Below are 23,315 nucleotides of genomic sequence, written 5' to 3'. Positions count from 1 at the left end.
CTCAGCCTCCTGCAGCCTCCCCAACTGAACTGGGCTCCCCAAGGTCTGAGCAGCCAATCCCCTCCCAGCCCCCACTGTCTGGGCCCACCTGGCCGCCAGCTTCGGGAGATGCATTTCCTAATGGCCTTCAGCCTGAGGGAGAGGTTGAGCTAGAAGGCTGCCAGTGAGGCTGAATGTGAGTTCCGGTCTGGACAGACCTCCCAGGAGGGCGAATCAAATGGAGAAAGCACAGAAGGTGGTTGCAGGCTGATATCCAGCCCCTCACGGGCAGTCTCAGTCCAAGGACAGGTTGGTGGGTGGCCAGGCTGGGGTGCTGATGACATCCCCTGGAGATGGCAGCCCCCCAGCACTGGACCCTGGAGTGTTCTCACAAAGGGGGATAGCCCAGGAAATGGCCTTGTCTTTCTGGACCCCTGCATAGCCAGGATGAGACACAAAACATATGCGTCACAGGTGGGGCAGCAGGGAACACATGTGAGCATCCGCATCAAAGCAAGACAACCCTGAACACACACGCCACACGCAGGCAAAACAAAACACACAGGGGCACCAGCTGTGGACACACAGCTTCCACAAACGACAGCACCGATGTCCACAAATGCAGTGACAGCCTGACCAGGGCTGCACTTGGAGGTCACAGGCATTTGGGGCGGGACACAGGTCCCAAAGTGCCACTGACACCGTCAAACACCTCACTCTTGCACCAGGGACCCAGGCCCATCAATGCCAGATGGCACACTGGCTGTTGCCCCTTGGTCCCCACATGTCTTGCCACCCTTGAGCAGGGCACAGGAATCAAAGTACATTTGCTGGCAGCCTCCGGGGAATTCAGCCATCCCCAGGGAATTCAGTCACCAGACTAACTGTGCTGTTAAAAGGTAAAAGGATTTTCATAATTCTGGGCTTCATAAAATATTACTTTTTCCTTGTGATCTTAACTTATTAATATTTACATACAGTGACAGAAAATTGTAGGTTTGCGATATCATGTTAAATTTTGCAGCCATTTAATAATACTTATTAATATTATTTAAAAGTTTTATTTTCAGGCCTTGGCATTGGTCAGCATGCCCTTAGATCTCAGCATTTCCATCTGCCCTTGACAAACACAAGACCTGGACACAGAAACAAGCAGGAGATGTGGTAGGGTATCTCACAGTGACTGGCCCAGACAGCAAGAGCACCTCCCATCCCAGGAGAGTGGGGAAGATGGTGGAAAAGCAGGAAGAAGCTCCACTCAGGAATGTGAGCTCTGCCAGCATCAGGCCCCCTCGGGAATCAGGAGAAGAGGGTGTCAAAGATTCTCAGTCCTACAAAAACAGAGGAAATCCCTTCTTGCAGGAGACTGTGCCCATTCCCCACACCCCACATCCACACCATAACTCCCATTCCAACAAGCCTCTTCCCCCTGCAGCACCCTGGCCTGGACCCAGGGAAGCTGAGAAGAGGGCCCAGACTTCTGGCTCAGAGAACTCCCTCCTGGGGGAGCACCAAGTAAGGGCTAGAGGTGGTCCCAGCCTGGGTTTCATATATCCAGGAGGCCTGCCTAAAGGAGGCAGCCTGCAAGGTCAGCCTGCCGAAGCCCTCACTGCTTCTTCTGGAGCCCAGAGACCTTTGTCTTCAAAAGCCACCAGATGTAGAGTCATGGATGTAGAAAATAAACTTGTGGCTACCAGGGAATAGCAGAGAAGAGGGGATTAAATCGGGAGACTGGGACTGACATGCACACACTACTTTAGAAAAAAAAGTGGATATATGTACAGTGGATATGTATAACTGATTAACTTTGCTGCACACCTGAAACTAACACAACACTAAATCAAGAACACCTTAACAAAATTAAAAAAAAACACAACAGCAGCAGCAGCCCCCAGGTGAAGCTGAATCCCAAGGCCTAATGTGTTTGTGTTAGTAGCTTAGTCGTGTCTGACTCTTTGTGACCCCACAGACTGTAGCCCACCGGGCTCCTCTGTCCATGGAATTCTCCAGGCAAGAATACTGGAGTGGGTTGCCATTTTCTTCTTCAGGGGATCTTCCCAACCCAGGGATCGAACCCAGGTTTCCTGAATTGCAAGCAGATTCTTTACCATCTGAGCCACCACGGAAGCCCTATCCTAAAGGAACCAGCCCAGCAGCAGGAAGGGGAAGGTCCCAGGGACAGCTTCTCATAACTTGGGGGTGGGAAGGATGGACTATTCCATGCAGCTTCAGGAAGGGGGTGGATGGCATGCCAGCTCTGGAGATATGGGGCTACCAAATCAGAGTTTACCCTCTCACGGGAAGCCAGAGCAAGCTTTCAAAAAACAATGGGAATGGTCAACAGCCTCCTTCCAAAAGGCCAGTACCCTAGCTGAGACCCACCACTCTAAAGCCAGGACCGTCCCTCCCCTTAGGGGCTCAGGTCATGAGCCTCCAAAAAGGCACCATCCACAGGCCCAAGTAGACAACCGGGAATGAAAGGGAAAGGTATGTCAGCACTGTGGGAACCACCAATACATGAACAAATTATGGACCTAATGCACTAATTCTGGCCTAACATAAACTGGAATGAGTCCATGGATTAATGAATCTGGAATACACTGATGAGTGCATGAACAAATTAAAGAATCAAATTAAGTGAATCAGTTATAAAATATCATGAAATTCATAAATACATAGATAACAGGAATCTAGGAGCCAGGCCCCAGAGATTCAGGGTTAATCAAAGCCTGAGTCTTAGTCTTAGACCCCTAGACCCCAAACTTGCCGGGGGAGAGGGGATAACCCCGTGCTCTGCTGTGGGAGGCCTCTAGGGCCATGCAGAGGGGAAAGGGGCTCAACTTGGAAGGTCTCCTCAGAGCTGCACCCCTTAACCCCAAAACTGGCCAGAAGACAACTCTCCAGCCAGGAAGCTGAGCCCACAGCCCATGGAAGAGGACCTCTGGGGCTCCTCAGAAAACAAAGAGCCTGCACTCTGCCTGGAAAAGCTGTGGTCATCTCCCCCAGGGTCCTTACAACCAGGAAGTTCCTCGGCGCAAGTGTCCAGGGCATCTTCGCTCTTGAACAAGGCTGTAACTGCGCACCTTCGGAGGGGTCGCCCCGCCCCCGCTGGCATGGGGGAGGGGCGGGTCTCCTGGTTACCAAGCAACCCCGTCAACAAGTCCCTGAGAGTCCGGGGCTGAGTTGGAGGTTCAGATCCGAGAAGGTGGAAAGTATGGGGTGGGGGAGGGAGCGGCCGTCTGCCTCTGTCCCAGTGTGGGCCGGGAGCTGGCCTGGGGTCTGTGGGATGGGCTGAGTGAGGAAAGGAGCCCTGCAGGGACTTTCTGGGTGTTTCCCTTTCCCACCTCGTGGCCCTCCCTCTCCACCCCCTATCTCCTCCCTGGGCCCCACTCTCTTTTACCCCATCTAGACCCAGATGGGACAGGTTGGGAGGATGGCATCTCCCCCACAGCAAGCCAGCTGGCCACTGGACTCTGAGCCTCCACCGCACACAAGTGAGACCTCCCACAGACAAACTGACCCACATAAGAAAATCAAACACACACACACACACATCTCCCAGAAAAGCATGAGTTGTCTGCTCAGATACAAGGAAGACCAACAACCTATATCTCCAGTTCCTAACCCTAAAACAGATGGGCCTAAGGCCAACACAGATGGTGGGACTAAACACAAAGAGGGTCCCGGCACTGGGAGTGTCCACCAAGCCTCACCCAGAACAGTCTCAAGCAGTCTCCACCCCTGGTCAGTGCTTGAGGTCAACTCAGGGATCTCAGCCTTTTCTCAGAGGACAGAGATACAGCCCGAAGGGAGTGGATCAGAAAGTTCTAAGGGACTGCCAAAGTTAGTAAGAAGGCTGAGCTGACTGGGACGTGCGCGAGGTTGGGGTAAAGGTGCAGAGATCAGAGGTCCAGGCGCTAAAGTGGGTTTCTCAGGGTCCAGAGGGGCCGGAGCTGGGCGCCCAAGGTGGGCCCAGGTCAGGCCAAAGGGGCGGGCGGCAAGGGCTGGATGCTGTCTTCAATCCACAAGGCTCGAGGATGCAGCCAGAGCCAGCGAAGGAGACCGGGAGGAGGGGCCCGCAGAAGCGAGCGAACAAGGGCGCGCAGGGAGCAGGGGCCCGCGTGGGGCGCGCCCAGGCGGAGCCCCCCAAGCCGGGCTGGGCCCTCACGCTGGAGGGGCTGGCGGCCATGCGGCCCGCGCAGCGCCACAGCCACCTGCTTTTCGGCGACCTGCTGGAGGACGTGGGCGCGGCCACTTGCCTCTTCCCGTGCGAGTCAGCGGAGGTGGGGTACCGCATGCCGGACTCGCGTGCGTGGACGCTGCCGCTCGAGCCACCCGCGCAGCGCCAGGACCGGCTCCTCGGCGTCCTTAAGGCCGCCGAGGCCCGCGGCCGAGTCCGCGCGCTCCGGCTGCGCTACGCCCGCATGCGGGTGAGTTAGGGACGGGGCCTGGGCGGGGGGACTGCCTAGACGGGAGCACTACCGGCCAGGCAGGGCACCCGTCGTCGCGAAGGCTCCGCAACAGCCCGGCCCCGACCCCGATCCCGCAGGCGGAGGAGATCTCGCTCCTCATTCAGCGCCAGAGGTCCGCGCGCGCCGCCATCCGGCTGGAGCTGTTCCTGCCGCCGCAGCTGAAGCCCACGAGGATCCCAGACCCCCTGGACCGGCAAGAGGTGCCCGCGAGCCCGGGAAGGGACGGGAGGGAAGGCCCGGGAGGGAAGGCCCGCCCGCCTCCCCGCACGCCCGGCCCAAGCCCCTCTTCCCCTGCAGAGGACGCGCGTGGAGACCATCCTGGAGGAGACAGTCCACGGCAGCATCTTCCCGCGTTGACAGCGACCCCACAGCACGAAACCGCGCCCCACCCTCCTATAAAGTCTCATTTCCCAACCAGCCCCTGGTCTCTACGCTTCCTCTAAGTCCCCCGGCGGAGGGAAGGGGTTAGGATGGATGCTGGGTCTCTCACATCCTGTGTCATGGGACATCAGGGTACACAGGGGCAGCTCCTCCAACAAGTGGAAAGGTGCAAATTGGCGGACATCAGATTAACAGCGGGCAGGGACATTCCTAACCCCCCAGATCCCATGCTGCCTCCAGCAGGCAGCCTGGTGCCCTGTGAATTTGTGGGGGTCTCCAGTCTGGCTGTGCCAGGAAAAAGAGCCTGGCTGAGCAAGAGTTGCAACCCCAGAAGTGAGGGCAACCTCAGGGAGAAAGCAGGATCCCTAGACCCCAGGCCATTCCATCAGAGGGTCAGAGAGGAAGCTGACATCTGGGCAGAAGAATGATTGCAAGAGCCAATGCTGACCTTCAGACAAGAGCCAATGCTGGCCTTCGGACAGTCAGCTCTGAATAGGAGGGTCTTCAGGAGACAGGGAGACTGGGGAACGGGAGATCTCTTAAGGCAGACCTCTGCTTCTTGTTGTTGAGTCACTCAGTCATGTCAGACTCTTTGCAACCCTGTGGACTGCAGCACGCCAGGCTCCTCTGTCCTCTACCATCTCCGTAAGTTTGCTCAAATTCATGTCCATTGAGTCACCCAGACAGAAAGTCACCCTCGGTTTTCCTTTCCATCCTGATAGTCCCTCTCTGCCCCTCTGATTCCCCCTTACTGGAACACACACAGAGGACAGGAAGGGCACCACCCCTGTCCCACTCCTCCAAAACCTCTGGACTCCAAAGAACATCCTTAGTTTCTGGACAGACTTCCCCTTCAAGAATTTACTTTTCTCCCCAGCACAAACTCTGCAGAGCCTGGGATTTCTCTCAGCCGGCTCTCCTTTTTCCTCCCTCTCAGCAGTCCAGCGGGTTATCACAGAGGTGGGGGCCTCATACAAGGCCATCCCCTGCCAGGAGGCACCAGCAGAGTCACTAGCCTGCAGCAGAGAACTGGCCCTAGAGGGGTGCGTCCTCTACCAACAGATGCCAGAGCTGGGGTCAGCAAGGAGTCCTGTTCGATGGCAGCCAGTGCCCTCCCTGACCGGGCTCAGGATGGGGACCAGAACCCTCTGTGTCCCCAGCAAGCCCTAACCCCACACAGGACACTTGGCCAGTTCTGAGCTGTTGCACCCTTGGCCTTGATCCAAGCCAGAACTGTGTTTGGAGCTGAAGTCTGGAAGCTCCAGGAGAGAGGAGGGAGCTCTCTACAGGAGGGTAGGCAGAGAGAATAAGGAACAAGGGAGAGAGGGTGGCCTGGGCATGAGACAGAGCAATGTCTCTGTCCCAGAGCAACAGCCACTTACCTGCTGACGCGTGCAAGATGCCAGCTGGCCCTGGCTCCCCTGGTTAAGCTCCCTGCGATCTGAACCCCAGCATTCCATCTCTGGGGGAAGTACCAAGCACTGGAATGATTTCATCTGTTTAGTAAAAGCACATTTTACTTCATCACTCCTCTGAGCCTCCATTTCTTTATCTTTAAAAAGAAAGCCTTAATGACCTCACATGGCATCATGGCCCCAGGTGAGTGCTCCATAAGAGAGGGGTCACTCTAAACAGGCAGGAACTGAAGGGCAGAGGACGAGAGAGGTGCACACAGCCCTGAGGAGCCTTCACAGACAGCTCTGCACCAGGTGGGCGCTGGCACAGGGGGTACCCTTTGATCACCCCACCAGGGAGGCAGCCTTGGTCTGGAGAGAATACCTGAGAAAGTGGCTGAGGACATTGCTGCAGGGCCTGGAGGAGGCTTCTGCTATGAGAAAGCAAAGCATGCAAGCCACAACCCAATGACTGGAGGCTATAAGGGATTGGGGTTGGGGTGGGGGTCCCCAGGGCTGGGAGCTCATGCTCTAGGCAGAGGGTTCTGGGTTCAAGTCCCACCCCCAGTGTTACCCCAGGAGAGAAGTACACCAATCCCCACCACATCCAGCTGCCCCACACGTCTCAGGATGCAGGTGGAGATGCCATGTCAAGCATCACAGCACGAGCATGGCTGTGTGGCCTGGACTGTGTTGGCCCATCTTTGAAGGCCTTACCTCCTGGGACTGTTATCTAAGCTAAATAAGAAGCAGCCACCTCCCATCTGGACAGGCTTCTGGCCTCTGCTCCGGCCCAGCCAGCCTGTCAACATGGCAGCCAAGCCCTCTGGGGACACAGCATAAGAGGCCCCCCAGCCTGCGGGACCTCTCCCTCCTCCCTGGCCTTGGCCTGCACTCTCTCCAGCTCAGCTCTGCCTAGCTGCTCTGCTGGCTCCAGTTCTATCCTTTGCCAAGCAAGATGCAGGTCTGAAACACCCGCTCTCTGCTCTGTGGTTCTCCTTAGCCCTCCTCACCTCTCACCCAGTCTGCAAGTCCATTTTTTGTCTGCTCCGCGGCTGGTCTGTCCTGCCCACTGCCAGGTCCCAAGGCTGGCAGAGGACACCCAGACATTTGCAGGATGAAGACAGTATGTAAACTCTCCCCTTCCCTTTATATCCCCAAGAGCGCTGAAAAACGTGAGCACGAACAACTTCGTGCAACTGGAAGGCATTCTGTGAGCAGGCCCGGGGACCAAGGGACAGGAGCTGTACAAGCTCTGAGGCCGGGGGACTCAGACACTCTGCAGACCACTTCCAGAGCAGGGTCAGGGCCGTCCAAACAGGGGCCCAAAGCATGCTGGGATAAGGAATTTAACTCACATCTGTACCGAGTCATAAAATACGAGATTTGGCCAAAGAGAAGAGACAGGCATTCCTGGCAAAGGGCAGGGTGTGGCTTTAAACTTTAGAACATCTTGGGGCAACTGGAGGGGTTGAAAGGGACTCAGTCGGCCACGCGGACAGGGACTTTGGCGACCCCGGATATAAGAACCATTGCCCACCCCCAACAGTGGCGCTGCAGCCCAGGAACCGCCTTCCTAGGGAAGGCCCCACAGCACGGTGACTGACAGCACGCCCTTAACCGCGTTTCACAGCTAAGGATACTCAGTGCCAGAGCGCCTAGGGACGGCCCAAGAGTGACCACGGGGTCTAGTCCTTTCCAGCCGCCTCTCCCTTCCTCAAGAGGGGCAAGCAGCCTATGGAGTCGCCCCCTTACACTCCCCCCAACCCCGTAACGGCAACGCTGGACTGGCCCCACCGAGAAGAGCTGGAGGCACGGCCACACCCCCAGCTGCCGCAGTACCACTTCAGCCGCTCCGGGAGCCAGCGGCCCCAGCATCAGCACTTCACCTCCGCGGGCCACCCTAAGCGACAATGGGGACCCAGGCGCCGCGCCGCAGCGCGCGGAGCGGTGGGGAGGGGGCGGGTGGGGCGCGGAGCCGGCAGAGCTCGGGGCGGGGCACGCCGGGCGGGGCGGGCCGGGCCGGGCACCTCCCCGCGCGAGGAAGTCCCGGCCCCGCGCTTTGGGGAAGTGCGGCCGAGGCGCCTGCGCACTGCAGCCGGCGCCCGCTCCCCTACGATCCGGCCGGACCTCGGAGCGCGCGGGCCGGCGGCTGAGGCGCGAGCGGCTCGGGAGCGCGGCCGGTGAGTGCGCGCGCGCGGCGCCCTGGACGGCGGCCCTGCCCCTCCGGCCCGGGGCCCGTGGGCTGTGCGGGGCGGGAGCTTCGGAAACCGGCGCCCAGATCCGCGCCCCAAGGACTCCCGCCGCGGGGTCCACGTGGACCCTGGGCCGCGGCGGGACTGGATGCAGTCCCCGCGCGTGGGGGAGGGGGCGTTGCAAGCGGGTTCCCCTTTTTCTGCAGCTCAAAGCCTGGGGAAGTGATTGCTCAAAGTGGGGGGGGGGGCCGGAAGAACCCAGGTTTCCGCGTCTCCCGTCCCCCCTTCAGCCTGGTGGGGAGGGGCCGAGGCGGGACACCCGTACTGCCCCCGCCCCCACCCCGCTGGATCTGGCAGCCAGTCATCCCCGCCAGTCGGAGGGGAGGCGCTGCGCCCCCGGCCCGAGCTGATCGGGGGCTCCTGGCGCCAGCCTCGCTCCAGAACGCGCAGGAGGACCTCCTGCCGTCTGACTTGAGTCCTGCTGCTGCAGTGCACACCCCTTTGGCAGCCAGGGTGGGGCCCAGAGCGACCTGGCCCCTCCCGCCCCCACCTTGCCTTTGGGTCGCTGGTGAGTGGGGCGCGTGGCGAGTTCCTTAAGGGTAGGGTGGGGGCGTCAGAGGCCGGAGAAAGGGGCAGACTTCCCCAGGCCAGACCCTATTAGCCGAGGGAGGGAAAGAGAGAAGCGGGTTGCCCCTGCCATTGCAGAGGTGGGCTGGGGCGAGGGTCACCAGGGCTAGGAAGATTGGCCTGCCTTGGAACCGCTAGGCTGGGACTTCCCTACCAGCCCAGTGGTGGAGGGGCGGGGGCGAAGCAGACAGGAAAGGTGCTGGAGGATGAGAAGAGAATGGAGCCCCTCTGGCAACCCCCCTCACCAAGGTTGTGGCATTTTTTCCTGGGATTGTCACATTTTCTTATTCTTTTTTTGGACTGGGCGGGCTCGGGGACGTTCTTTTTCCTTCTGTGGAGCAGAGCAGCAGTCGCTCCCAAGGGAACCTCTATCCCCAGAGGCCAGAGTTACTGCCCGTCCAGCTTCTCCCATCCTAGACTTAGGGGCCAAAGCCTGGATAGGGCTGGCGAAGGGGAAGGAGCCCCCTTCCACATGCCCGGATGAGGGGCAGGAGCCCTGATTCTGATCCTGTAACCCCACCAGGAGAGACAGCAGGTGCCCCAGGGGCATAAGTGGTCCCAGCTGGCCTGGGGATGGTGCAGGGAGCCAGGTCCAGGGGTGGGCGACAATGTTCAGGGCCTATAACCAGGGCAGAGGGGCGGCCTCTCCCCCTCTCTGCCACAAACTCGACCCCCAGCACCTGGGCGCTGCACTCTCAGGCAGGTCCGCTCCTCCAGTTCAGAGCTGATTTGGAGAAGGCAGCCTAGAGAGTTTAATCTTCAGGGAGCTAGGGGGCGGTGGGGGGGAATTGGGGCCCTGCCCCCCTCACAGTGGGTGGAGATGCAGAGGAGGAAGAGCCGCTCTGCCTGGGGAAGTCACAGCCCGACTGGGGTACAGCTACCAGACCTCAGAGGTTGCCACACCCCTTCCTTTCCCTAGAAACTTGACCCCTGCGGGAAGGCAAGCTGTGGGGCTGATATTTCCCTATCTTGTCTGTTTGCTGGAAGCTTGAGGATCCACCTTCCCATGATCCAGGGGAAGCCAGGCAGGCAGCCAAGGGCCAAGACCCCATGGGCCCCTACACCTGGCCCCCAGATCTGGGTCAGGGCAGAGGCCTCTGCATGCTCAGACTCTGGAGACAGGGGTGCCCTCAGCGTGCATGTCTCGGGCTGTCACCTCTGGGCGCCAGCACTTGGCCAGGAGACGGGACACCGGGTTGCCCAGCCTGTGACCGCCCTGGGGCCCCGTCCTGCACCATCGCTTTCCTCTCCTGCCATCGCAGACCCCAAGAGGCCAACTGAACCAAACAGGCACTGAAAGGCCAAAGCTGAGGAATGGGGTGCCGCAGAGAGAATGTTCATTTAATGAGAAAATAAAGTGAAACCAAGTCGTGAGCCTCTCGCGGCGGGGTTTCAGAAGGTCCGCGCCCCAGACGTGCCTGGGGCCGCCCCCGGCCGGGGAAGGGGGCGGGATGCCTCACCTGGGCCGAGGTGGGGGTGGGGTGAGGGCAGGTGGGAAGGCGTTCAAAACTGCCTCCTGGAGCCTGATTGGCCGCCCTCGGTCCCGCGTTCCCAACAGGGGCCGCTCATCCGGGTGGGATTGGGCACCCCCCGCACGCCCGCACTGCGGGAGGGAAGGTGAGCCCCGATGCCCTCCGAGCAGAAGGGACCCCGCGGCTCCTACCCGCCCGGGAGCAAGACGCGCCACCGCCCGCCTGCGGCAAAGCCTGGGGCCGCAGCGGTTTCCGCAGCCTGGGGGTGGGGAGGGATAGGGAGGCTGGGAGACCCAGAGGTGCCAGTCGAAGGTTGGGTGCGGAGCCAGCGTCCGGACTGAGAAGGCGGCGGTGCCTGGCGGCTCTCAGCCCTCCTCACCCATGCCTGCTGCACTGCCCGCACCCTCAGGATGTCCTGCCTCAGCCCCAAGTCCTACTCCAGCGCTCCGTGTCACAGGCCTGGTCTGCTCCCTCTGCGGAGTCCCTGGGAGCAGGTGGGGGTCCTCAAAGGTCCCGCAGCCCTTCCGAACTCCTGGTGGGAAGCAGCCTCCCCACCTCCCACCACCCATCCCCTGGAAAACCTGGGATGGAGGGAGCTGGGATGGAGGTTCCGAATGTCTACCACCACCCCTGAGAGCCTCAGACTCGGGGGCCTGCAGCCCCCTGGGAGGGACCAGGAGCCGGAAACCAAGAAAGAGGAACCCCTGCATCCGGCTTCCCAGGGAGCGAGCAGATGGGGGTGTCCCAGAACCTCCTGTGGAGATCTTGTCTGGGGTCCCCCCCTTCCTGATTCCCATCCCCTCACATCTGTGGTGTAGACTAGAGTAGGGGTTAGACCTGGGCAGAGTAGTCTGGAGGTGGGAGGCCAGGTAGAGTCCGTGGGGGTGGGGGGCCAGGGAGGCAGGTAGGGAGAGACTCAGAATGCCTGGCGGGGTGCCGGCCAGGACGGGTGTCAGGTTCTCAGTGAGAACCCCGGCCTCTCTTCTCAGAACCCCAGCCTGTGGTGACAGAAACAGGTGTCCTGGAACAGGCACCACGGAGCCCTGGCAACCTCCTCTACCCATCCATGCCCACCCCACCTGAGGCTGAGAAGCAGGTGGGCTGCCTCCACCCTGGCCTCTGCCCCTTGGTGGGTGGGGGGCTAAGGGCATGACTAGGAGTTCAGAGACCCATGGACATCAGGGAGGCCACAAGGGTCATAGCCCTGGGAGGGAGCATGGCCCCCATGGGCAGTTGGGGCTGGACAGCGGGTGGCAACCATGGGCTCTGCCTGGACGCTGAGGCAGCCCTATCTTCCCCCAGCAAACAGGGCCAGAGGAGGCGGACCAGCCCCCCTCGATGTCCAGTCATGATGTGGCCCCCCCGGCCCCCCCCAGGCGAAACCCCTGCTGCTTGTGCTGGTGCTGCTGTTGCAGCTGCTCTTGGTACGTGGGCCTGGGGGTGCTGATATGCCTGGTGGGGAGGGGGCGCTGAGCAGACCTAGGATCCAGGGCCCTGCTCCTTAGCCGTTAGGAAGCTTTTGAGGCATCACCTCCAAGTAGGGTACCCCTGCCACCCACAGCACTTATCCAGGGGCTTGGTGACTAGTGGTCAGTGCAGGTGGTATCCCATGCAGGCACCTGGTGTGCATGCATGTGTGTGTGTGTATCTACTGTAAGCTAGCTGTGTGTGTGTGTATGTGTGCCTACTGTAAGCTAGGGGTGTGTGTGTGTGTGTGTCTACTGTAACATGCAGGCACCTGGCACGCATGTGTGTGTGTGTGTCTCTGCTGTAAGCTAGGAGGGGTGTGTGTGTCTGTCTTGACTCTGTCTGTCTGTAAGCTGGCCCAGACTGGCCCTGGGGACTAAAACAGAACAAGACAAAAGCAGGTCCTACAGACAGCATCAGGTGGAGGGGCTTTGAGCAGAGACCTGGCCCTGGGACAGTCGGTGGGTGGGGGCAGGCATGGGGCCTCCAGGGGTGAACTAGTTTCTAGGCACAGAGGGAACTTGTTGGGGTTTTTGTGCCTTGCAGAGGCATATGGCCCTTTGCAGGTTTTCAATCCTTGGCTGTTGAGTGGACAGCGCTGAGGGAACCCAAGTGGGGATCAGCTGACCAGTGAACAACTGAGACCTGAGCTCAGGCCTGAAACAGAGAAACTGCCTGGGGTTAGAGACGGGAGGCCATGAACTGTTGGGACCCACGTAGCCTTTGCCTGTAGGGACCAGGAGAGGAGTTTGGCATTGGAAAGGTGGGGGTAAGAAGGGAACTGAGTTCTGTCCAATCCCTGAGTCTGAGATGTCCTTAGCCGTGTCAGTGACCCTGGTGAGAGGTCTGGCTGGAGGTGTGGACTTCGAAGCCATCACCAATGCTGAGCCCGGAGCTAAGGAGGGAAGCAGATCCCCTGGGGAGAGTCAGGGGTCAGACACACGGGCTGGGCCTTCACCAAATCAGTGGGGTCTGTAGGAAAAAGCAGCGAGGGTCTAGGTCAGGCCAGGGAGGGAGGCAGGCAGACACCTGGGGCCTGTGAAGCCCCGAAGGCAAGACGTCCCAGGGCGGGACCAAAGGCTGGGAAAGAAGCAACCCACCTGCCACGGGTTCACCTGTGTGTTGAGAGCCCCGAGGCCTCCTGCCCGTTCTAACACCTGTGTGTGGAGCGTCCTACATGCATACGTGTGCCTGGAGGGCAGTGCCACCTTCCCCTCTGCCCGCAGGAATGAAGAGCGGCGGCGGGCCTGGCGAGCCTCCCGGGAGAGCAGGCTGCAGCCTCTCCCTAGCTGCGAAGTCTGGTGAGTCTGGCCCTGGGGTTCTGCGCGGGAGGGGGCGGAGCCTGAAGCAGCAGGCTGATGCCCGGATGCCTCCCGCAGCGCCACGCCAACGCCGACCCCGACCCCGGAAGAGGTGCGGAGCTGGGCACAGTCCTTCGACAAGCTGATGCACAGCCCCGCGGGCCGCAGTGTATTCCGGGAGTTCCTGCGCACGGAGTATAGCGAGGAGAACATGCTCTTCTGGTTAGCCTGCGAGGAGCTCAAGGCCGAGGCCAACCAGCACGTGGTGGATGAGAAGGCCCGGCTCATCTACGAGGACTACGTGTCCATTCTGTCCCCCAAGGAGGTGCGCTGCGCCCGGCCCGGGGAGGGAGGGCGGGGGCGCCTCCGCGCCCCTGACCGTGGCCCCTGTCCCGCAGGTGAGCCTGGACTCCCGGGTGCGGGAGGGCATCAACAAGAAGATGCAGGAGCCGTCGGCGCACACGTTCGATGACGCACAGCTGCAGATTTACACGCTGATGCACCGAGACTCCTACCCCCGCTTCCTCAGCTCCCCCGCCTACCGCGCTCTGCTGCTCCAGGGGGCCTCCCAGTCCTCCAGTGAGGCCTAGGCTGCCCACGTGGCCGCCCAGATGTGGGATGCCTCCCGCGGCAGAGACTCCTTTCATGAGAGCGCTTCAGCGCCCCACCAGGCCCAGCACCCCGGGGTGGTCCCAGGCAAGAGTGCCGTTCCCCACCCCGGGGACACAGTGTCCTAGGGTACGGCTGAGAGGCAGGAGTGAGTGCCTCTGGGCCCAGGCGACCTTTCTTGAATTAACCACCCCCTGCCTCTGGCCACGGAGCCCTCCTGCTGGGGTTCGCATGTGGGGAAAGGAGGTACCCTCCCTGGAAGCATCCTGGAGCCACAAACCTCACAGGGTCCCTGGGAAACCCTTGCGTGGAGAGCAGACCTTCTGTTTAGTTCTGTGACACAAGACCTCTGCCTGGTGCCCTATGCACCCCGGGATTAGACTAAGGACCTCAGAACTAGGCTCAAGGCAGCAGGACCTGATTTCTCTTTTATATGATCATTGAGTTTAAACCAAGAAACATGGCACTGTGTGTCTTATCAAAAAAAGAAAATGTTTTCATATTTAACTCCGCTCCTCTGACTCCCAAAATAGAGTCTTATTATTGAAGATATTTTTAAAGCAAAAGTCTTTCCTCTCTGAGAAGATGAGGAGTTGTCTGGGACCCCCAGCAGGAGAGCAGCCCTGCCCAGTGCAGAGACCAGGTGCTCAGCCCTCCCCATTTGAGGGCCTGTGATCAGGCAAGTGCAGCCCCCAAGGCACCTTGCCATCAAAGCTGGCAACACAACAAGAGTCACTGGCCAGGTCCTCAGCAGGCAGCGTCCCTGGCAGGTATCAAAGGTTGTCTCCAGAGGCTGGGCCAGCTGGGGTAGGACACTGACGAGGTGACCTCTCTGAGAACCTGGGTGCCAGGCAGTGGCACCTATACTGTGTCAGAGGCCCCACAAGGGCCACTTTGATCCCTGAATTTCCAGTTGGTAAAACAATTCAGAGCTGCACCAGGGCCCAGGACCCTCATCAGGGGTCTACCCCCATCCCCACTGCCTCCACGAGCAGTGGGGCAGGGGCATCCTGAAAGGTTGCAGGCAGGCACAGCTGTGGGCCCAGATTTTCCTCCCCACATGATCCCTGGACCCTGAGCTACAGTATCTGGAGAGGTCCTGAGACCCTGGGTCCTCTGTGCACCTAAGGCCCCCCCCACCAGACATTCATGCTATGCATGCCCAGCCCTGCCCTGCCATGGGCATACACTGGCTCTTCCCTCCAGGGCTGTCCCACCAGCCCAGGCCTGTGTCACCTGACCCCAGGGAGATGGGCTGTTCCCACAGCAGTGGAGAGTGGGGGGTGACAGACCAGAAGTGAGGGGATGGGGACCCTGCTTGAAGCCCAAGCTTGTGCATGGCCCACCAGGACCAATGGCTAGGGACAAACGGTGGCAAAAAGAAACATTTAATGATTTGAGGGGAAAGGTGCACTGCAGGTAGGACAGGGGGGCAGGGTGTGCTGCCTTCTGAGGGCAGGTTTCCAAGAAGCTGTGTCTGTATCTGTCAGCAGAGGATGGGGAAAGGGCACTGGCCAGCACTGGCCACGGCCCAAGGCTGCAGGCACACGTGCACAAGGGCTCAGCAGAACTGCAAGAAACAGACAAGAGGCAGCAGCCATGTGGCCTGCAGGACCCCAGAGGGCAGGAGACAGGGCTGGGGTCTCCATCCACCACCTTCACAGCTCCCAAGAGACTGGCTGGCACGGCCATCCCCAAATTCACACTTCGGATAACCACCTCCAAAGAACAGGATGGCCTGGGCTCACCCCTACCTTCCAGCGGTTTCCACACTCGTTGCAGACAACGAAGGTGGTCATGGGCTCATCAGAGCTGCGGGTCTGCACCTGTAGGAAGGGCCGTGATGGCAGGGTACCCAGCCCCAGGGCCTCAGTTACTGGCAGCTGGAGGCCCCTGGGAGCAGGACTTCCCTGGAGTCACAACCTGGGGAGCAGCCCCTAGATCCTCAGACAGCACTGGCCTCATGACACCTTGGCCCTCTTGGATGACCTGGGCTGAGCCTACCCAGCGACCCCAACCTTGGGGCTACCCCACCTGCTTCTGCTTACAGGGCCCCTGACATCTCTTGGGGCCCCACCAGCGTCCCCCTCCATGACTCAGTATATCCCCACTGCCACTACTGGGCACCATCTTCCTGCCAGCAGCAGCACAGTTGGGCCAGGCCCCCCAACTTTAGTGACCCAGAACACACTGTACCCACCACTGAAGGCTGCTTCCTGGGGACCTCAGCAAGGAGGAGGCCTCAAGGGGGATGGCAGCTTCCAGCCCCATTGGAGGCTAAAGTCAGACCTGAACCTCAGCATCTCTCACACAGCGCACCCCACGTGCATCCACACAAGTGGGACCCAGTTGTCAGAATAAGGGTAGAGGAGGGCCCCAGAGGCGACCAGTGCTTACCTGTGTGTAGGTGCAGTTCTTCTTTCTGCACTTGCCGCAAGTAAACAGGTCCGTCTGCGTGCCACCTGTGCGCGCCATCTGGTGCTCGCGGATGGCCTCCTTGGTCATGGCCTTGCGGATCTCCTTCAGCTCATCGCTAGCCATCTCCTAGGGTGAGGGGCACATGCTTAGCCCGTAGCACGCCAGGGGCAGCCCCCTGTGCCCCTGGTAGGCTCACCTCTGAGGTCATGACAGCAATCTGCTGGGGCGTGATGGCGCCACACAGCACGTTGCGCCGGAGGCCGGGGTTCTTGGCATCCTTGAGGTTGGAGAGGCGGCTTCGTACGCGGTTCTTGTACTTCATGTCTGTGTTCCCCACGTCCCGGAAGATACGTGCGGGCGTTTAAGGACCTGTCCCAAGGCCAACACCCTGCCCTCCAACCCGTCCCTGGGCTAGTGAGGGCCTCTCTGTGGGAACCATGTCGGAAAAGCCAGCAACACGGGGTCTGGACACTGACACATTCCTGGCTGAGGCCCAACTGCAGGCACAGGGTCTGGGACCCAAGTCCACTGCAGGCGCAGTCAGACCCCTTAGGGTCTATGAGGGCCCCTGACTGCCCAACTCCCTGTCAAGGGGACCAAGCAGTGGCCGCCAAGGGGACTGGGCCTGGTTAACCCTGCGACCCCCAGAAACTTCAGCCCACTCGGTGCCCAGCCCCCATACAAAGGATATATTCTTCGATCTGGCCCGCCAGGCACTCGCAGTCTGCCCCAATGGCCACGTGGTCATCTGTAAGAAAGAGTCCTGACTAAGTGCCTGCCAGCTCCAACCCCCATGCCTCAACCTGTGTGGGATCCCCGCCCCCAAGGGCAGCAGCAACCAGCTGGATTCAGGCCTCTGCCAGCAGGCAGGGCCCAGGCCTGGAAATGGAGTGTGTGTCAGGAGCCAGGACCCTGAGGTATGCTGGGTGGCCCCAACCCAAGCACTCACGGTCTGTCTGCAGGGCAGCAGTCAGCATCTCACGACACTTGGTTCTCACAGCGTCACAGGTGACTGGCACCGGGGGAAACGTGGTGATCCTTGGTGTCGAGGGCATCCTGGGCAGCTCTGGCCTCTTGCGGCTGGAGAGAGGCCCACTCGGGCCACATGCACCCCCATGAGATGCAGTCCCCAGAAAAGCCAACGTCACAGCCACGCTGCCCCCAGATCTCGTCTGCTCCACTCTGACAGCAGCCCACAACCCTGCCCGTCTGCAGTCAACTCCAGCGTGTCCATGCAGTCCAGCCAGAGGCAGTGAGGCTCACTGCGTGAGGCACAATCCCAGATGGAGTCTCTGCCTCAGGGAGGCCTGGAACATGGGGCCACATGCCTGAGGCAGACTGCCAGGTCGGGGCTAGGGGCCATCCGAGACCTGGTACCACTACATAGGCAGCCCCACTGCTCACAGGTCTGGGCACCCCGTGTCCAGCCAGCCCTCCTCTCACACCCCTGGATCTCGTGACCCCATGATCTCCACGGAAGTCAGTGGAAGCAGGCAGCTTCCTGGAGGAAAAACAACACGTGCAGGTGGGCGGATGAGCCCACTTCTCTACAAGGCCATGCCATGGATTCACAGTCAGCTTTTCCTGGTCCTTGGCCACTGCTGCCCAGTGAGGTCAACAGCACAGCTGCCTCTCAGCCACAGCCATCACCAGGGCGGCAGAGAGGCCTCATGGCTCCAGAACCTGCATCATGCCAGAGGCTGGGGCATCCCCAGGGAAGGAGGGACCGGCATCAACAGACACCAGGCCAAGGAGGATATCCAGAGCTGGCCAGTGAGAACCACCCCTGGACTGGGCCTGGAGCTAGGGATGAGAGCAGCAGGCTCCCCCAGGCCTGCTCAGGGTGTGTGTCAGCCACGTGCAGCCAGGCAGACTCAGCCTCCCCTCAGATGTTCAGGGCTGAAAAGTCCCAAAGGAATCTCTAGGGGGTCAGTGTGCAGCAAGAGGCTAACCCCAGGGAGAGTCCCTTTCAAGGAGCGGGAAGGACCAGTGTGTTTTGGGGACCTCAGCTCCCCCGCCCCAGGACTCCCATAACTCAGCACCTTGGTCTGCCGAGAAAGCAGGGCCATGGAGGGGAGGCATGTGCCTTCTGGACGTGCTACCTGGGGTCCTGGGCCTCGGAGGCTTCCTTGGAGGATGACGTGGGCAGAGACCCGCCCCTCCTCCGCTCCCTTGCTTTGGCGTCTGAAGCATCTACGGGTGCCAGGAAAGAAGGAAGGGCTGGCCAGGAGAAGGCAGACCAGGAGGGCAGCGCAGGGCCAGCGAGGGAGGCAGACCACCACCAAGGCACAGCCCCAGCCCTCGGACGCTGCCTCCAACCCCAGCTTCCTGCTAACGACCAGGGTCCTCTCTCCCCAGCCAACGAAGGTCCTGGAAAGGACTTCTGAGCACAGAAACTCTCTGCAGAGTGACAGCCCCCAGAGATGGAGCCCAGGACATGCAGTTCTCTTTCCTGAGGGTTTGGACACAGCCCAGGAGAAGCTGGGAAGGGAGGGGCACCTCGGGGTCCAGTGGTGGCATCCCAGTCGCCCCATGGCCCCACTTCCTCTGAGTGGCTGCAGACCACCCCCCATCCTCCTCCTCTTAACCGCCTGTCCTTCCTACCTGCACCTCCTCCACCTCCCCTCCAAGCTCTCCTCCCTCAGGCCCGGGGCTGCCCCCTGGCTGCCCTGACACTCCTCCCCACATGACCTACCCCAGCTCTGTCAGGTACCCCTCCAGGGCTCAGGGCAGCCCCCCTCCTCACAGAGCCCCTCTCCTCCTGGTGCTTCCTAGACTGGTCACTCGCTGCTCCAGGACAGCACGGCCAGCACCCTACTCAGTGCTGCCCAGTGAGGGGCCAGAGTCTTGGGTGCCCCTTGCCCCCAAACTCAGCCCAGGCTGCTTGACCCGTACCCAGGAGCTTCTTCCAGGACTTGATGAGGGACTTGGCTAGTGTGACGACCTCCTCGTCCGAGCTCTGTTTCCGCAGGGCATTGACGGACATGCCAACACGGGTGGACTGCAAGGCAAGCGGCCAGGCTGGGGGCAGTGGGCAAACCCTCCCCACAGACCCATGGTGACTCCCACAGGGCAAGGCTGGGGACCAATGAAGGGAGGGGGCGCCCTTCCTGAGGGTGACTGTTCCGTCTGCACGAGCCTCAGTGAGAAACACCGTCGGTTTCTCTTGAATGCTCATTCCTATCTCATGGAGCAACAGAGAAAGGCAGGGACCATCTCCTCAGGGGCAGGGATTCATGCCAACTGAGGGCAGGGCGGGGGTAGTAAGCCCTGCCAGGTGCTGGGAGCTGGGGAGCTCATGGGGCCCTACCTGCAGCAGATGCAGTGTGACAGGCATGGCCTTCAGCTCCCGCAGCAGGTCCATGGCTCCCTCCTGGAAGAAGGGAGGACCCACGTAAATGACTCTCAGCTCTTGGTGGGTGAGCCCACCTCATCCTACACATGAGGGTTGGGGGAACAAACACAGGCAGTGATAATTTGGAGACCCACCTGGGTCAGATGCCCCGGGAAAGCAGGCACGATAAGAGAAGCGGCTTTGCACTTAATCCCAACCCACCACCACAGGGCCAACAGGGGAAAGGGCCACAGCCCTCCCTGGCAGGGGCGCCACACCAGGAAGAAACACAGCCCTGAGAAGTGCCCACTCCTGCCTGGTCCCAGGTCCTCTGCCCACAAAACTCTGGCAGCCTCTCCTCAGCGCCCCTTGCTGAGGCCAAGACCTCAGGGGCCTCTGCTCTCCTCACATGAACCCCCACACCCTACTCACTCCCTCCAGCCATGTCACCACGCCTGGCCCAACAGAGCCCTGTCTCCCTTCTCTGACCAGCACTCTCGCCCACATCTGCTTCCTCCGGGGCGCACACACATGAGCCACATGACAGCATGGCAGACGGCTCCCTGGGGCCCTTCAGGACCTCTGGCCCTGCTGCTTCCACTACCAGCAACACACCTGCCCCCGTCTCCTCGTAGACCTCTGCTGAAACCACAACTCCGTAGTGAGGGGCAGGCCTTGCACCATCCCACCCACTTCGGGCTTTGCCTTCCTCCACAGAAGCCTCAGGGAACCCACCAGTGAGGTTTCACGTGTGTGTGTCTCTCTGAGGACATGGAGGAGGCAGCCGCCCAAGGCAGCCTAGCTGTGGGTGGGGCACAACCTGCCCCTCCCCAGTCTGGATGGCATCTCTGCTCAGGCTGCAGCCTCCCCCTCATCACCCCGGCAGGTCCTGCCATTCGGGTTGCAGAGTCCAGCCCCATGGTAAGCTCCTCACAGGGGACAAATGATCACCAGAGACAAGGGCACAGCGCAACTCAGTAATCATCTTCCCCAAAATGGAGCCCCAGGCTGCAGGATACCAGTTCTCAGATGCCTCTGGACCAGGGAGGCATAAAACAGGATTCCCAGTCGTGGCCCCCTACTCCCCAAGGGGCCTCAAAGGCACTGGGACCCACCAGAGTCTCTGCTGGCTCTCTCACTGGTCCATGGTGCCTCAAACTTCCTCACGCCCTTCCCAGTCCACACCTGTCCCCCCTCCTCATTTTCCCCTGGGCTTCCATCCACGGGGTGCTCCACCTACGTGTCCCCTCCCCTAGCCCTGCCTGGCCCCACCCAGTCCTCCATGGGTCCCATGACCCATCTCTGCCCCGACCTGGGGGGCATCTGTTTTGTCTCCTCAGGGTAAAGCAACTTTTTTCTCTTGGCATCTCTGGAAACAGCCATAGACGTTCCCACACCCCTGTTCTGGGCTACCCACTGCCTCCCAGGGGTGTGAACATTGTGTGCAGGGTTTGAGGACAAGGCAGTGTTGTTGCTTGATGGATGAATGACAGCATGAGAACCAGCCCCCTTCACCACCTGGGCGGAGAACCCTGTCCAAAGACCGACTCAATCATGCTCAGCCCAAAAGCCAGCCCCAAACCTCCACTGAAGGCACACAGCCCGGGGGGGTTGGGCAGGCATCTTAAGCCCCAAGCGGAACCTCCCCCACAACTCCCACCACCACCCACCCACCCCAGGAGCTGAGTCTGGGGAGAGAGCAGGTTTTGTTTATTGAGCCTCTCAAGGAGCAGCAGAACCCCCTCCACCCCAAGAGGCAGGTACCACCCAGCAAAGATGCTTTCTGTGAGGATACACACTTCACCTAAGCCCAAAACTGAGAGGGGCCTGGAACTGGAGGCCCATCTGCTAGGCCCTCTGAGCCCCTGCTCAGTTTTTCCCAAAGTTTCACTGGCCTAGGGACGACGGAGGAGCAGCCCCACAGCAAGCATGGCTGGCTGGAGTCCACGGACCCGGGATTCCCAGGGCAGGCTCAGGGCCTCCTAGGACTCTCTTCTGAGGTGCCTACGCATTTACCCACTCCCCAGGAGCTGCTGGCTGAGCCATGGCTATGGAAGGGAAAAAATTTATTAGGGCAACCTGGTTCTTGGGTGACTGAACAGACAAGGAAAAAAAAAGGCCTTCCCACCCAAGAAAGCCCTCTGGCCAGCGGGCTGGAGAAATGAGACGTCGGGGCCGCCGCAGCCCCAGACCAGGCAGAGGCAGGGGAGGCGCCACAGCTCCAGGGAACAAGGGGTCCAACCTCACACTCCAAACTCTTGAAGGCGGAGAAAGGATGTGGGAGACCTAAGGTGGGACAGAGGGCTCTGAGTCGGGGTGGGCCTTGGCGGGGAGTTCTGGGGGACTGCGAGGATGCCCAGGATGGGGAGGAGGAAGGCCAAGGCGGCGGGCGGCCAGTCAGGGCTGTACAGGCCCGGACTTCAGCGAGGCCTGGAGGGGCGGGGCCGAGGAGGGTCTCTGCCAGCCCGGCCTCCCGAGGGGGTCTGGAGTGAGGGGTGGAAGCGGGCGAATCCCAGGCCTGCGGGGTCTCAGCCTGACAGTTGGGGTCTGAGTCCAAAGCGGGTGGTTCCCGGGACAAGGTCCAGGTCGGATCGCGGCCTCTGCCGTGGGTGCGAGGTGAAGGGTAGGGCTGGCCCAGGATGGGGGTCTCGGCCTCTGGCGGGGGTCTCCCCGCGTCCTGAGAGTCTCTGCCAGGGCGGAGCCTCGTCCTGCCCTTCGAATGGTCACCGCGACCCTGACGGGGGCTCGGCAGGCTCGGCGGGGGCTCGGCGGGGCGGGGGTCCCGGGGTCCTGACGGCCCGCGCCCCTCACCGCGCTCTTCTTGGTCACCATCTTGTCCAGCCTCCGGGCGATCCGCGCTATCTCCTCCTCCTTCCCCATCATCGCCTCGGGGGCAATGCCCCCAGCGCCCGCCGTGCCAGCCTCAGCCTCCCGGCCCGGACCCCGGCCCCGGCCGCCGCAACCTCCCGCACCCTTCGCAGTAGACGCAGCCCGGCCACGGGCGGGAGACCCTCCGTTCAAACCCCCGGCCCCCGCGACGCCGCGCTGCATCTTGGGACATGTAGTTCCCGCTCCCGCCCACCCTGCACGAGCCCGCCCCGCTCCCGACCACAACTCCCAGGAGCCAGTAGGCGCGCAAGGCATCCTGGGGATTGTAGTTCTGACGCGGGCCGCCACCCGAGGCCTGCGGGACAGGAGGACTCAGTCTCACTCGCACACGCGCGGGCCCGTTAGTCGGCGGAGGGCGCTGCGGCAGCGCGGGTCCCGGCCGTGCGTAGGGGCCGCAGCGCCGCACGCTGCACTTTCCTCCGGACACCGCGCGGGGGCGACCCTGGTCCGACTGCAAGAGTCCGCTAAGGCACGCTGGGGTCGGTCCACTCTCCCCACCCCTTGAGCCCGCCTTCGCCACCTTCTTCAGTCCGGGGGCCGCTGCCCGATCCCAGTCCTGCGCAGACCCCCTGAGCGCTCTGGCTGGAATTGTGGTCTCGGGGACCCTGGAGGCCTCAGCCAGTCAATCAGTTCAGTCGCTCAGTCCTGTCCGACTCTGCGACCCCATGGACTGCAGCACGGCAGGCCTCCCTGTCCATCACCAACTCCCGAAGTTGACTCAAACTCATGTCCATTGAGTCGGTGATGCCATCCAACCATCTCATCCTCTGTCGTCCC

At 61.0% G+C, this 23,315-nt stretch overlaps 3 protein-coding genes and 1 long non-coding RNA gene across 10 annotated transcripts; 2 read left to right on the top strand and 2 right to left on the bottom strand.

Moving 5' to 3' along the window:
• Positions 1-105: 105 nt before the first annotated feature.
• On the bottom strand, positions 106-8,249 carry LOC148775403 (uncharacterized). Its single transcript, XR_016039148.1, has 3 exons — positions 8,024-8,249; positions 6,215-6,328; positions 106-1,310 (listed from the first exon to the last, which is right to left on the bottom strand). It is a non-coding gene; the product is annotated as an uncharacterized LOC148775403 (long non-coding RNA).
• LKAAEAR1 (LKAAEAR motif containing 1) lies at positions 4,017-5,181 on the top strand. Its single transcript, XM_055432986.2, has 3 exons — positions 4,017-4,409; positions 4,529-4,651; positions 4,749-5,181. The coding sequence occupies exons 1-3, from the start codon at positions 4,017-4,019 to the stop codon at positions 4,806-4,808; spliced, it is 576 nt and encodes a 191-aa protein (XP_055288961.2). The 3' UTR covers positions 4,809-5,181.
• A 31-nt stretch (positions 8,250-8,280) lies between the features above and the next one.
• Positions 8,281-14,409, top strand: RGS19 (regulator of G protein signaling 19). Of its 6 annotated transcripts, none has more exons than XM_055433014.2 (7): positions 8,295-8,409; positions 10,930-11,014; positions 11,510-11,616; positions 11,823-11,944; positions 13,214-13,288; positions 13,367-13,613; positions 13,687-14,409. In XM_055433014.2, exons 3-7 carry the CDS (start codon positions 11,587-11,589, stop codon positions 13,876-13,878), a joined length of 666 nt encoding a protein of 221 aa, XP_055288989.1. In that variant the 5' UTR covers positions 8,295-8,409; positions 10,930-11,014; positions 11,510-11,586; the 3' UTR covers positions 13,879-14,409. The 6 variants fall into 6 exon arrangements, with proteins under 6 accessions (XP_055288993.1, XP_055288989.1, XP_055289003.1 ...); XM_055433006.2 differs by lacking the exon at positions 8,295-8,409 and adding an exon at positions 8,861-8,989; XM_055433018.2 differs by lacking the exon at positions 10,930-11,014 and having other exon boundaries at positions 8,281-8,409.
• An 860-nt stretch (positions 14,410-15,269) lies between these two features.
• On the bottom strand, positions 15,270-22,700 carry TCEA2 (transcription elongation factor A2). Of its 2 annotated transcripts, XM_055432995.2 has the most exons (11): positions 22,461-22,594; positions 21,778-21,935; positions 19,626-19,688; positions 19,211-19,316; positions 18,418-18,508; positions 17,265-17,395; positions 17,007-17,063; positions 16,512-16,666; positions 16,295-16,441; positions 15,652-15,723; positions 15,270-15,467 (listed from the first exon to the last, which is right to left on the bottom strand). In XM_055432995.2, the coding sequence occupies exons 3-11, from the start codon at positions 19,677-19,679 to the stop codon at positions 15,459-15,461; spliced, it is 822 nt and encodes a 273-aa protein (XP_055288970.1). In that variant the 5' UTR covers positions 19,680-19,688; positions 21,778-21,935; positions 22,461-22,594; the 3' UTR covers positions 15,270-15,458. The 2 variants fall into 2 exon arrangements, with proteins under 2 accessions (XP_055288970.1, XP_055288965.2); XM_055432990.2 differs by lacking the exon at positions 21,778-21,935 and having other exon boundaries at positions 22,461-22,700.
• Positions 22,701-23,315: the final 615 nt, after the last annotated feature.

Source organism: Moschus berezovskii, chromosome 15, assembly GCF_049115385.1.
Source record: "Moschus berezovskii isolate FMDL1 chromosome 15, NW_MosBer_1.0, whole genome shotgun sequence".
Taxonomy (NCBI): Eukaryota; Metazoa; Chordata; class Mammalia; order Artiodactyla; family Moschidae; genus Moschus; species Moschus berezovskii.
Note: the sequence above shows the minus strand (reverse complement) of the source record. Positions and strands in the feature narration are given on the sequence as shown.